The sequence below is a fragment of the Aotus nancymaae genome, unplaced genomic scaffold (genome assembly GCF_030222135.1).
Source record: "Aotus nancymaae isolate 86718 unplaced genomic scaffold, 86718_ANA_hifiasm-v0.15.2.pri h1tg000030l, whole genome shotgun sequence".
In the NCBI taxonomy this organism is placed as follows: domain Eukaryota; kingdom Metazoa; phylum Chordata; class Mammalia; order Primates; family Aotidae; genus Aotus; species Aotus nancymaae.
The window spans coordinates 1,610,951-1,625,768 of NW_026988443.1; the positions used below are offsets into that span (position 1 = coordinate 1,610,951).

Consider the following 14,818-nt stretch of genomic DNA (forward strand, 5'->3'; position numbering starts at 1 on the left):
CTGAGAAAAAATTTAATTGAAAGGTGATAAATCATATCATCTACTACTTCTCACAGAAAATAAGCACTAAGGGCCCAGTAATTAAAAGGCAGAAGTATAGAGATTAGTCAAGAAGAAACAGATGGATGAAATACAACTGGGTCTTAATTGGCACAGTAACTAGCTGTATTTTGACACATTCAAGAACAAATGTCTATATTGAAGTGTGTGGTACATTAACCACTTGTATTTATGTAAGAAACTGAAATGATAAAACTATAGGCTTATAAAACATCAAATCTGGAGAAAAGAAAAATAAAAGGAATGTAAAGAAAAATCTTAGTTTATTGTAGGATCAAAATATTGACAGAGCTGTATCAGTCAAGAGCAGTATTCCTGTTGCTAAAATGAAAAGGCAGCCTGAGCCTGGCTCCATCCAACCACCTCTTCCAATGCTCTTTAACTGGGTGCTTTCTATAAATGACACAAAGCAATAGATGATGATTATTGTTCACACTGAATAGAGTTAAGTTCCTTGATTGGTTTAACATATATAGACTGCCTGAGAGAATAAAAACATCACCATATGATAGGTTAATGGTAAATCAAGGTTTTTGTAGCTGTGATGGGAGAAAAGGGTTGGCTGCTGGAAACAGTATGGTGTCCTGGAGGCTACATACATACACACTTAAGAATTCACATCACCTTTAGCAGATTAGAAGTCAATGGATATGGATGCTTGTGCAGAATCTTCTCGCCCCCTGACATAAATTTCACAGGGAATCTCCTCCATTACTCGGTCTTCTAGGGCCTGCTCAGGGCAGTCGTGTCCCTGTTTGAAAGTGTAACTACTTTTCTTGAAGGTGCTATTAAATGTTTTCATTGGCTGTGGTTGTGCAAAGTCATTTCGGAAAGGAAGTTCCATGGAACTGAGGTTGGTCCTGCTTTGTTTGACGCTGGAGGCCTGCGACCCACAGTGGTGGTCGTGAATGCAGCGGGAGGTGGTGGAGGAGCGCCGCATCTTCTGGTAGTTGTCCAATTCTTCCGACAAGTCTGCCAGGTCTGCAGAAATCTCTTTGTCCCTTAATGAAAACAGTTCATAATGAGGAGGATCAAACACTTCTTGGAACCCGGTTTTATTAAAAGCAGTTTTGCAAGCCATGACCTTTTTTCGAGGCTGTTTCACTTGTACTAAAATAGAAATAATGAGAAGGACCAAGACAATCCCTGAAGTAATGCCAATAATTGTCCCATGCGTTTTAGTGATTTGCTCAAAGAGTCCTGCTTTTTTCTTTTCTGTAGAAAGAAAATGAGAAATGTTAATTTTTCAAAATACATTAATATGAATCCTGGTACAAATCAGTAAGGTATTTTTAGGCAAAGCAGAATACTTGGGCCAAATATACTACAGACAATGCATTTACAATTAGATTTTTAAACAAAACAACTCTATTATAATTTCTTGTTAAAGTTACCAACTACAGTATAGACAGATTACAAAAAAGATAAAGTTCGTGGTCCCATTCTTCAGAAGACACAGAAATGCACACATTCTGCAAATCAAATCAAATACATAAATACAGACTATGCCAAATAAAAACTTTTTTTCTATCAAGTTTAGCTTTCTGCTTTATAATAGGTTTGACCAACTGCCATGTTCAGGTATACCCACATCTACTGATGACCCCAGAGAGAGCAAAGTAACATCATCAGACTAACCTATCCAGTATATTATCATGATCTACTGTTTTTGAATGTACCTGAAAACATTTCATGACAAGTATTTATGACAGCCATATCAGATTATATCACCTTTTCACAGTAAGATGTTTACTGAACTCTTACAGCCGGGTCCCCAGCCCTTGGCCATAGACAGGAACTGGGTCACACTGCAGGAAGTGAGCAGTGAGTGAGTGAGCTCTGTATTTGTTGCTGCTCTCCATCACTCGCATTACCTGGAGCTCTGCCCACTGTCAGATCAGCAGTGGCATTAGATTCTCACAGGAGCAGGAGCCCTATTGTGAACCGTGCATTTGAGGGACATAGGTTATGTGCTCCTTGGAAGAATCCAATGCTTGACAATCTGTCACTGTCTCTCATCAGCCCCAGATGGGACTGTCTGGTTGAAGGAAAACAAGCTCAGGGCTCACACTGATACCTACATTATGGTGAGTTGGATAATTATTTCATTATATACAACATAATAATAATAAAGTGCGTAATAAACGTAATGCGCTTAAATCATCCTGAAACCAACCCTTCTGACCCACCCCTGTTCCATGAAAAAACTGTCTTCTATTGAAACCAGTTATTGGTGCCATAAAGGCTGGGAACTGCTGTCTTAGAGGATAAAAGGTAGATCACCTTTAGTTCTGAGACAGCCATCTGACAACCAGCTTGTAGACATTCAACCATTACCACAAGCTGCATTTATCTTTCAGTGACTACACACTGGGAATACAGCATAGGAAATGTTGTGAAATTAAAAAAAGCAGTTCATAGAATGTTTCTGCTTTTATGTTGTAAGACTGAATCTGCAAGTTGATTTTTATTAAATAGCGTTTCCACATAATGCAGGCTAACCTCTAAATTATTTTGACAACTAAATAATGTTTATAATACAAATGACAAACTTCAACAACAGTAGCAAAATAAGGGCAAGGCATACCACGATACACTTTTTTTTTTTTTTGAGAGTTTCACTCCTGTTGTCCAAGCTGGAGTGCGATGGCGCAATCTCAGCTCACTGCAACCTCTGCCTCCTGGGTTCAAGTGATTCTCCTGTCTCAGCCTTGCGAGTAGGTGGGATTACAGGCGTGCGCCACCACGCTCGGCTAATTTTTTTGTACTTTTAGTAGAAACAGGGTTTCACCATGTTAGCCAAGCTGGTCTTGAACTCCGGACTTCAAGTGATCTGCCCGCCTCGGCCTCCCAAAGTGCTGGGATTATAGGCGTGAGCCACCACCCCTGGCCATAATACATTTTTGAACAACTTAACAGTTTGTAGACAAAAATGCTTTTGTTTAGAGTATTTTTCTTTGCTTTCACCACATCCCAGGTCTATAATCCATTTAAAAGAACATTTATAGGCCGGGCACGATGGCTCATGCCTATAATCCCAGCACTTTGGGAGGCCGAGGTGGGTGGATCACGAGGTCAAGAGATCGAGACCATCCTGGTCAACATGGTGAAACCCCGTCTCTACTAAACATATAAAAAATTAGCCAAGCATGGTGGTGCGTGCCTGTAGTCCCAGCTACTCGGGAGGCTGAGGCGGGAGAATTGCCTGAACCCAGGAGGCGGAGGTTGCGGTGAGCTGAGATCGCGCCATTGCACTCCAGCCTGGGTAACGAGCGAAACTCCGTCTCAAAAAAAGAACATTTATATGTTTCCATTTCTGCCAAAGCAGCTATGCTAAGCACTGTTGTAGAAAATAACAGTTTAAGTCTTTCCTAATGAAGGGCAATAGTTACTCTTTTCTCAAAAAGGTTGGCCTTTACATCAAACTCACCTTTACAATGATTTTCATCCCAAGGGTATGCACAATTTTGGACACCATTACAGACTAAAGAATTATTGATGCACATGTTGCTATGGCAAAAGAAAGTGCTGCCCGTGCAGGGAGCTGCAGGAAGAGAAAACAGTGTTGCAAAGAGCAGGCATAACACCCGATTTTGATTTATTTTATACGTAACAAATCCAACTTTATAAGAGTACTTTCTTACTTCAAAAGCCTTTCCTTGAATAAACTCTATACTATTCAAACAATAAAACAAACGTCAATATTCTCTGATGCTGGCTCATTCAAACTTTTTCTTATGCTAGGCCCCAAAAGGTCATTTTAATGAAATGATAACATGAATGCATTTCCAATGGTTCTTATGGAACCAGTATACAATCTGGTAAATTTTTTTTTCAAAACTTTGAAAGACAATGTTGGCAAGGATGTGGAGACACTGGAACCTTTCTGCACTGCTGGTGATGAAGAGGGAGACCCAGGCTTCTCAGATCAACTTCCCCTTTGGCTATTATGCTGCATTTCAATAGAAGAAAGGGTTGACCTACTGGCACCTCCGGTTTTACCTTCCTATAGGTGACAGGCTAGGCCTTGGGGAAACCCTCCAGAAGGCACTCTTTTTACTTAAAACAAGATCAAACCAGAAACCTTTTCACATGCGAGTTCTAAAACTGTAAACCGGAACCCTTTCATATGTGATTCCTGAAACTGTAAACCAAAACCTTTGCACATGTGAGTCCTAAAACTATGAACCTAAGATTCTTCCACGTGTAACATCTGAAGTATAAGTCTATTAAAGGCAGAACTTTCCTTTGTTAGATGAGCTGGGTTTTCGACAAATTACTGCCTGGTCTCCCAGCCGAATAAACTCCTCCCTCCTTTATTTGGTGTTCGAGAGATCCATTTCCCTCGGCCACTCCTGCTACAGTGAGAATATAACATGGTGCGGCCATTATGGAAAACTGTCTGGAGACTCCTCGAAAAGTTAAGCAGAATTACCTTATGATCCAGCAATTTTACTTTTAGCTATCTACTCCAAAGAACTGAAAGCAGGAACTCAGTTACTTGCATACCAATGTTCACAGCAGCATTATGCACAATACGCAGAGGTGGGAACAAACAAAATGCCCATTGATGGGTGAATGGATAAACAATGTGGCATCTACAAGACAATGGAATGTGATTCGGTCATAAAAAGAAATGAACTTCTGATACATACAACAAGGACAAAGCCACATACTTCACTTAGCATAATTATTTATAGTTACATATTAATTGTCGTATCAGAAATACCGTATGATCCCACTTATTGAGGTACCTAGAAGAGGCAAATCCATAGAGGCAGAAAGCAGAAGAGGTTACCAGGGGCCAGAAAGAGGGAGGAATGGGGAGGTGATGTTTAGTGGGTGCAAAGCTTCAGTCTGGGAAGACAAAAAAGTTCTGAATATAGATAGTGGTGATGACTGCACAGTAATGTGAGTGAATGTTACTTAATGCCACTGAACCATATAGTTAAATGGCTAAACTAATACATTTGGTTAAGTATATTTTACCCATAATAAAAAAAATCCACTCTTCTGAATTCAAAAAAATTGTTTTTTTTTTTTAATGGGAAAAGAAAGGCAACTTTATTTTTTATTTTATTTGTATGTATGTATATATGTATTTTTTTGGCGGGGGAGGGGGGGAAGTCTCCCTCTGTCACCCAGGCTGGAGTGCAATGGCATGATCTTGGCTCACTGCAACCTCCGCCTCCCAGGTTCAAGCGATTTTCCTGCCTTAGCCTCCCAAGTAGCTGGGATTACAGGCGTGTGCTGCCATGCCCAGCTGATTTTTGGTATTTTTAGTAGAGATGGGGTTTTTCCCTTTTAACTAAGATGATCTTGATCTCCTGACCTCGTGATGCACCCATCTCGGCCTCCCAAAGTGCTGGGATTATAGGCGTGAGCCACCGTACTTGGCTAAAAAAATTGTTTTAAAGACACTAAAGGTATATGGAATATAAACCATGATGTAATTTCCTACTTGTTTAAGTTGTTCTTTCAGCCTGGAATGGCTCCTTGTTTCTCTTTGTAGCGGCCACCTACTCATCTTTCAGAATCATCTCAAATGTTACCATCTGTGAAACTCCCTTTACTTTGCCTGGGTAGCCAGTCTCCTGTGTGTTCTTGTCACACTCCACATATTCCTCTACTTGGCACCTCCCCTTGTGTATGTAAACCTTTGTAAGAATGGGTAATTATTATCAATGTGCTTACTGCTGTTAGAAACTAAACTCCTAGCTTGGAGGCAGGAGTTCAATAGAGTAGTATTAAGTATTTCAGTGTAAAGAAACAAACAAAACGTCTGAAAGTCAAGAATTGAGACAGCTTATTATTTTCCCATTCAACAAGATTATAGTATGACAGAAGCCCAAAAACCTTAGCAATTTTTTTCTCACTCTGTTTCCCAGGCTGGAATGCAGTGGCGCCATCTCAGCTCACTGCAACCTCCACCTCCCAGGTTCAAGTGATTTTCCTGCCTCAGCCTCCCCGACTAGCTTTGACTACAGGCACGTGCCATCACACCCAGCTAATTTTTGTATTTTTCAGTGGAGATGAGGTTTTACCATTTCGCCAGGCTGGTTTCAAACTCCTGATCTTAAGTGATCTGCCTGCCTCAGCCTCCCAAAGTGTTGGGATTACAGGCATGAGCCACTGTGTGTGGCCCAAAACTTAAGTTTTGACTCCTAAAATTGTAGCTGGACAAAATGTATTTCCTGTCTAAAAGACTCTGTACTTTTGATTTTCAGAAAATATTTGCTACATTGAGGAGGGAGAATCAAATATTGCTCTATATTATGCTGACATACCTGAAATATTTTTTATATTTTCTTTCAGGTTTTTCAAGATACAATTAGTATCTAAAATTTTACTTGACTAATAAGATTTTTTTCTAAATATTATCTTTCTCTTAATAAATATGTAATACACTAATTTTTAAAACAGCCATGAGTAGTATTTTTTCCCCCTCCAAAGAGAAGACTCTTTAGAGAGCAGTCATAGAAGTTTGGAATATCTGACCACATTCTCCAATTGCAATACATTATCAGTAATAAAACTGGTATTTTTTTCATCCATATGCCTTACATGCTCTTATTTCTCAATGGGCTGTGAACATGGGCTGGAAAAACAGGCATTTATTAGGTACCTAGATAACTCCAAAACATAATCCGACAAATGTAGGTCCATAGTGAATATCCAAAACTGCTTTGCTATTAAGAGTATGACCATAACCTCTCTTTAAGCAGAATCCCCTAAACGGTATTATTCACCCAAGTTTCAGTACAACAGGTTAAAAATCTAGTCATTATGAACTAGAGGTTTGCTTATCCCCTTCTCGCTCCTCACTGTAAGCCAGCCAACCTGTAGTTGAGTTTAGACTCTTTCTCTATATACAGCTCAACAGTCTTCACACTAAACTGTTAAGCTTATTCACCTGTGGAGTACTCGGCCGCTGCAGTTCAAGTATGAGAACCCCTTGGTGGCTGACATGACTGAAGAGTCCATAATAGCTATGAACTGTGAAGGAACTTGGGAAATAGCACCATGCAGCAGAAAGTAGAAAAAACAACGAACTAGTAATTAATAAAAATAATTTCTATTGTCATTTAGTCCACATATTTTAAGATACTTAATCTCCTTGGGCCTCAGCTTCCTCTTTTAAAACAAAGGGGATGGAATACGTGTCTCTCAGACTTCTGGTTCTAAAATTTGATGAGACTATGCAATTTGTGGTCTCAATCATGATACTTCTGTTTTACATTAAATGCAAATAATGTATATATCTAATAAGTAATTTATCCAGAGACTGTTAACCTGGCAAAATGGTATCACTAAAATCATTAAAATAACTACTTCGTGATTCTTAGATAATACTGATGGTTCCAAGGCTCATCAGAAAGACAACAGGTGTCAGTTACACAAACATGCCATCAGAATGAGGGCAGGGAAGCATCTGGTGGTGTTTTATTCACTTTACAAAATTAGCTAGTGCACCTACTTTCGTTTGTCAAAGATATCGTAAAACTGTATTATAAAAATGGGGGCACTGAATAATATTAAAAAACAGCCAAGAGAAACACAGTATTTTTGATTTCCTCAAATCAAAAATTTGATTTGAGGAGTTGCTGTTTTTATTTATGTACCACACTGTAATTCTATTACATATGATATAATTGTATATTATATTCTTTCTAGTTCACAAAAAGGAGATGTAGGAAAGATAAATCATTTTCAAGACAAGCTGAATGAGGCAATAAACAGCACTGTGGCTCCTTGGCATTCGGATTTCATGAATAAAACTACCATTAGGTTTTAAGGTTTATCTACAGAACAATATGTGACCTCCACTTTGACGGCTCTTTATAACTTCAAAGGTGGCCTTAAAGACAGGTTTGCTGCTCTGTGTTCATCACTGATTGAGCAGTGAGAGGAAAATGTCCTCAGTTTTTATTATAAATTCTTTACAACTGCTCTCCATATTATTTAAAGCGATTAGAAAACAGCACTGATACTGTCAGATTTTGTTTCATAGAAATGTGAGTTATATTTATAATTACACCCACATTAACCTTTATGGCTTTTCACTGGGTAAGCATGGCTGGTAGAAATGGGAATCAAGCATCAGTTATTGATATGGAATGTTAATGGTATACTTCAATTCAAATAATTAAATGATTGAACTAATTTAATTGGTTGAACCATCTTTATGTAAATAAAATATAGCAAAAATAGTGCCAGTTATGAACTGGACTCCACTTACAGCCTGAGGACTCTCGACCTTCTGTCGTTCCTTACTGCTGGGTCATGGTGTGAAAAGGAAGGGGAGGGCTGGGATTTTATGTGCCCCCGCCCTCCAATTTTGATGAGATGTGGCAATAATGCTGAAAGACGGCTGTCCTTCAGCGAACCCTGCAGGGGTCCCGCGGACAGTATGCCACCGAAAATCACATTACAGGTTTATTCTGACAAAAATATCTGCTGCTGCTTTCACAGTTCTAGTCCTAGAAATTATTTTCCTAAAACTGTATCTTTCTTAAAGAGTGAGGTATATATTAGTATTCAGTGCCTGGGAAGAAGCCAAATATATCCTGATTGCTATTCTGTATCATCTATTTTAGCAAAATTATTCTATTTCAGTTATATCTGCAATCTACAATGGGTAGGCATGAAGTGAATCTCTCATGCAGAATTAGCTCATTTATATAAACCTCTTCTGAAATACTAATTGTTTCCATGGGTGAAATCGTAACAATTACAAATCACTAACAGCTTAGAGAACAAAAGAAATACTTCAATAATTTGAATTAATGATAAACATGAAAAAATTTACTAATTGTAGCTCTGAAATTTGCTTTCCAAATGGAGGTTTTTCAAGCTGCCTCTTGTTTTTAAAAAACACTGTTAAATTCCTAATTTTAATCATACAAGGGGTGGCTTTCTTCTTGTTCTTGGGAAATACAGCTAAATTTGGGATATAAAGTTAAATCTATTGCAGCCTTACAATTTAAACTTATTCTTACATTTGGTGATGAATTAATATAAAGGTATCACTTGAGGCAGGCTTTTCATCTGTTTATCAGATTTGTATTAAAAAAATTAGTGTATATAGAGAAAACACCTTAACTAAGACACATTAGAAAAGAATTTCTCATTGTGGATATAGAAAAGTGCTGCCCAAAATAAATGTGAGTAAAAAATGTGAGCAAGTAGCCACATTAAAGTAAAAAAGAAATTGGTGGAATTAATTTGACTTACTTAGTTTATTTAACCCACCATATCTGTGCAGAAAGAGTTAACATTATAGCAGGCCTGAGGGTGCTACCTTTAAAAGGTTCTGCTTGCAAGGCCGGCCCTTGGGTGGCATCCATTCTCTAACAGATAAGGGTACTTCATTGTACCTAGACTTCGTATAAAAAATGTCATTTATGCCAAATACTTGCTTTCCTGCTGAGAGCCTGAAATTTTGATACATGCAAAGCAGCGGGTGCCTATGTGACCAGACCCCGATAAGAAGCTTGGGTGGTGAGTCTCTAATGGTGAGTCTCGGTTTCTCTGGGCAGAAACACTGCACATATGCTACCGCATTTTTGTTTTTCTTGGAGACAGAGTCTCACTCTGTTGCCCAGGCTGGAGTGCAGTGGCATCTTTCATAGCTTACTGCAGCCTTGACCTCCTGGGCTCAAGTGATCCTCTTGTCTCAGCTTCCAGAGTAGCTGGAACCACAGGCATGTGCCACTGTGCCAAACTCACTAAAGAGACGTTGTCTCATTATGTTGCCCAGGTGGGTCTCGGGCAATCCTCCTACCTTGGCCTCCCAAACAGTGGGAATTAACAGGTGTGAGCCACTGTGCCCAGCCCATGCACATTTGCTGTTGTTAAAGAAACAGGCATGCTCAGGATGCCCCTCATGGAAAGGATGCGGTATGCGGACCAGAGCAAGGATTGGTCCAGACCCTGGTGGTCTCTCCCTGGCAGCTTCCTTTTGTTGTCGTCCATGCCAGCTGTGAATGCAGTACAAATAAATGCTGGGTCCTAGAGTCCTTCCAGCAAGGCCCCTAACATGGGGGTGCTGTTGGGAGCCCCGAAACAATTTCCAAGATACTCTCATTTTAACATGTAGCATAAAATACTGTTAGTGGGATACTTTGCATTCTTTATTTCATACCAAGCCTCTGACATCTGGGAGGCGTTTTTATAATAATAGCACATGTCAGTTTAGACGGGCCACGTTACGAGTGTTCAGAGGCTGCAGGTGGCTGGTGGACACTGGACCAGACAGCGCAGGTGCAGAGGCTGGGCGCAAAACCGAGGGAGCAATAAGAAGGCTAAAAGGCTTGCCTATTAGCTATGTCTTTGTATAAAGCACTGATTTGTAGTTATTTGACATAGTGAAACAGCCTCTGTACAGTTTTTTAAGTTTGAAAAGTTCTCAAACTAAAAAAGTTTTAGGAACATGCTCAGGTTCTTTCCATGGTGAAGGAGTGGCGGCAGCAGAGTTCACTCATGGCAAGTGCCACCGCTGAGCTCCTGACGTTTCCAGCTGCCCGAGGAGCTCACCATGTCCAAAACATGACACTTTCCCCATCTTGTCTGTTCAGCTTTCATTTTCCAAGTAAGTCAGAATCAAAATTGTAGGTGTCTGACTCATTCTCCTAGCCTTCATTCTTGATGAGTCACTGAATCCTGTGGATTCCCTTCCCCATTCTTTGTCCTCACTGCTCCAGCTTAGGTTCAGACCTCCATGGCTTCCTGCTGTGACTATGGAAGTAAATTCTTAACTCATCTCTGCGCCCCAGCTAGGGCACCTGGGCTAAAGATGTCATTGTATGGTGCAAACTCCCCGATGCCTACAAGATGAGTCTACGTCTTTCCCTTTGATTTTTTTTCAAAAGGCTTCATATTCCAGTTTTATTTTATTTTATTTTATTTTTTTTGAGGCGGAGTTTCGCTGTTGTTACCCAGACTGGAGTGCAATGGCATGATCTCGGCTCACCGCAACCACCACCTCCTGGGTTCAAGCAATTCTCCTGCCTCAGCCTCCCGAGTAGCTGGGATTACAGGCATGCACCACCATGCCCAGTTAATTTTTGTATTTTTAGTAGAGACGGGGTTTCACCTTGTTGACCAGGATGGTCTCGATCTCTTGACCTTGTGATCCACCTGCCTTGGCTTCCCAAAGTGCTGGGATTACAGGCGTGAGCCACCGCGCCCGGCCCATATTCCAGTTTTAATCTACCTTTCCTGCCTCCTTTCTCTGTCACTCCCTCTACCACACTTCTTGTGGTCCATCTTAGCTCTGGTTCAATGCCTTTGTTCATTTTATTGCTTCTGTCTAAAATAACAGTCTCAATGAACATTTCTACCTTCAAAATACACCTACTCTCAAGGACACACTCAAAGGACCTGCACTCAAGGACCACCTCCTCCATAAATGATGGATGCTGCCTGCTTGAAGGAGCTTGGATATTTAATAGGAGAACACTTTGTTGTATGTCTCAAAGGATCTTCACCACGGTCAATCCTTCACTGTCACTATTTGCCTATGTCACCTTACCTAACTGGAAAACCCTTTAGGGCAGGTACTATTCCATGCACGTTTGTATCTTCCTAGCATCAAACACAGTAACTCACATGACAAATGTCAAAGAAATGAATGTAAAGCAGGTAGGAAGGCTGGCTGGCCAAACTGGCTTCATAACCCAACTGACCATCTGGCATCTCATGAAGTCCTTTAAAGTTCTAGATAGAAGAGTTCAGCTATGAGAAAGCCTGTACATGGTCATAAACAGTCATGATTTTAATACAGAATCCATGAAATAATATGATGACTTGAAATTACAAAATTGAGAAAAACTATTAATTTTCAAATTTGTCGAAAATATCTGATATCTTACTGTTATACTTTTGTATTTAGAAACTCTGTATTTGCACAAATCATATGGTTTACCATTACACCATATTCATCAGTCAGGATATAAAAGCTAAAATATTTCTCTCATGACAATAGATAAGATATGCCACTTATAATTTTAAAATATATGTGATGTGAACATACAAACCAACTGTATCTGTGTCTTCAAATAGTATTTTTCTTCATACAGGAATGAATCTAAAAAAAACAGACAGTTGGAGAGGCTAACCAGCCCTGCCCAAATGTAGACTAAAGTTAAGGGCCAAATTCAAGTAAAACAATGATGGTATTTTGGAAAGCAGATTTTGCCAAAGCTACTGTAATATAATCTGCACTTATGATGAGCAAAATAAAAAAATTAGGAAGTACTGACATATCACTTGGATTTTATTTTTTTAAACCTTAGCTAATTGGCTGAGGAGTTTAAGGAGCTAGAAAGGCAAAGAAATAGAGCAGAACCAGTTTTTCCTGGTGTGAACTTACTCATTTGATTTTTCAGGAACTAAAGGAAGGTGTTTTTTTTTTTTTTTTTTTTTAGACGGAGTTTTTTCACTATTGTTGCCCAGGCTGGAGTGCAGTGGCATGATCTCAGCTCACTGCAACCTCTGCCTCCGGGTTCAAGTGATTCTCCTGCCTCAGCCTCCTGAGTAGCTGGGATTATAGGCATGCGCCCCCATGCCCAGCTAATTTTTTTTGTGTTTTTAGTAGAGATGTGGTTGCATCATGTTGGCCAGGCTGATCTTAAACTCCTGACCTCTGGTGATCCGCGCGCCTTGGTCTCCCAAAGTTCAGGAATTATAGGCATGAGCCACTGTGCCCAGCCTAAAGGAAGGTTTTGTTTATTTATTTATTTATTTTTGAGATGAGGTCTTGCTCTGTCGCCCAGGCTGTAGTGCAGTGGTACAATCTTAGCTCACTGCAACCTCTGCCTTCTGGGCTCAAGTGATCCTCCCACCTCAGTCTCCTGAGTAGCTGAGACCACAGGTGCATACCACCACTTCAGGTGGTTTTTGTATTTTTAGTAGAGATGGGATTTCATCATGTTGGCTAGGCAGGCTGGTCTCAAACTCAAGCGATCCACCCGCCTCGGCCTCACAAAGTGCTGGGATTACACGTATGAGCCACTGTGCCTGGCCTAGGAACCCAAAGGAAGAATCCTAAAATCTGTCCTCAAAATTTCTCCACTTTTAAGTTGTGGTGGTTGTCTGTATATGAGCTACAACCTTTAATAAAAACAAGTTCCCACATGCTTACCAAATAGTGAAGATAATTTTTAAAAACTTAAGCAGTTCATAAAAACATAATCTCCGTGGTAACCACAAGAATATATATATAAAATATACACAAAAGGAAATGTGAAGGGAATTAAAACTTGTCAATACAAAAAATCAATTAAGGAAATGAAGGCAGTAAGGGAAGAAAGGAGAGACAGGAAAGCTAGAAGATACACAGAAAACAAGTAACAAAATGGCAGAAATCCTTCCTCATGAGCAATTAGTTAAACATAAATAAACTCTCTAATCAAAAGAGGAGATTGCAGAACTGATGGTGAAAAACAAGATCTAAATATATGCTACCTGTAGGACACTCACTTTAAAGATATAAAAAAGTTGAAAGTAAAAGGATAGACAAAGATATTCCAAGCAAATAGTTGCTAAAAGAGAGCTGGGGTGGCAATACTAGTCTTGGATAAAAAAAGGCATGGTATATTAATAAAAGGGTCAATTCACCCATAAACATATATGGACTAAAAATCAAAAGAGTCCTAAAATATATGAAACAAATACTGACAGAACTGATGGGAGAAGTAGACACTTGTAGAATGGTAATTGGAGACATCAACACTCCCATTTCAATGAAGCATAGAATGACCAGGCAGAACATCAATAAGAAAATAAAGAACCTGAACACCACTACAGACCAAATGGACCTAACATTCCACCCAACAGCAGAGTGTGCATTTTTCTCAAGTACATAGCAGTCTCTAGAATAGATGATGTATGTTCAGCCACAAAACAAGTCTTAATACTTTTTAAATGACCAAAATAATAAAAAATAGATTTTAGAATCTAAATGGAATGAAACTAGACATCAATAACTGAAGGAAAATTAAAAGATTCACAAGTCTGTGGAAATTAAACTACACACTCTTACACGACTTTTAAAGTTGTGATTTCAAAAAAGAAATCACAAGGGAGATTATAAAATATCTTGAGACAAATGAAATCCAAAACATGTCAAAACTTAAGGGGAGTGGTAAAAGCAGTAATAAAAGGGAAATTTACACCTGTAAACGCTTGCCTACATTAAAAAAGAAACAACTTAGATCAATAGCTTAACTTTATACCTTAAGGAACTAGAAAAAGAAGAACAAACTAAATCCAAAACTAGCAGAAGTAACAAAATAATAAAGATTAGAGTGACAATAAATAAAATAGAAAATACAGCAAAAATAAAAAACCCAAAACTTGGTTCTTTGAAAAGATCAACAAAACTGACAAACCTTTAGCTAGAATTATTAAGAAGAAAAAACCCTCAAATTATTAAAATTAGAAATGTAACTGGAGACATTACTACAGACCTTACATATATAAAAAGAATTGTAAGGGAATACTCAGAACAACTGCATGCCAACAAACTGACAACTAGAGGAAATGGTTAAATTCCTAGAAACACACAATCAAACAAAACTGCATAATGAAGCAAAAGAAAATCTGAATAGGCCTAAAACTAGCAAGGTGATTAACGAAACAATCCAGAACTTCTCAACAACAAAAAAAGGCTCTGGACCACATGGTTTCACTGCTGAATTCTACTAAACATGTAAAGAATTAACACCAGTTGGTCGATTACTGGGCAAAATGGCTG

The 14,818-nt window shown here is 39.1% G+C and overlaps 1 protein-coding gene across 2 annotated transcripts in view; it reads right to left on the minus strand.

Annotated features, from left to right (window-relative positions):
* Positions 1–594: 594 nt before the first annotated feature.
* Positions 595–14,818, minus strand: part of NETO2 (neuropilin and tolloid like 2) — a 63,449-nt gene continuing 49,225 nt past the window's right edge. For both annotated transcript variants that reach the window (XM_021673608.2, XM_021673606.2), the window contains exons 8-9: positions 3,491–3,604; positions 595–1,275 (exon numbers count right to left, since the gene is read on the minus strand). In XM_021673608.2, coding sequence (XP_021529283.1) covers positions 695–1,275; positions 3,491–3,604 — 695 coding nt within the window. In that variant the 3' untranslated portion in view covers positions 595–694. The remainder of the gene's footprint in view (positions 1,276–3,490; positions 3,605–14,818) is intronic.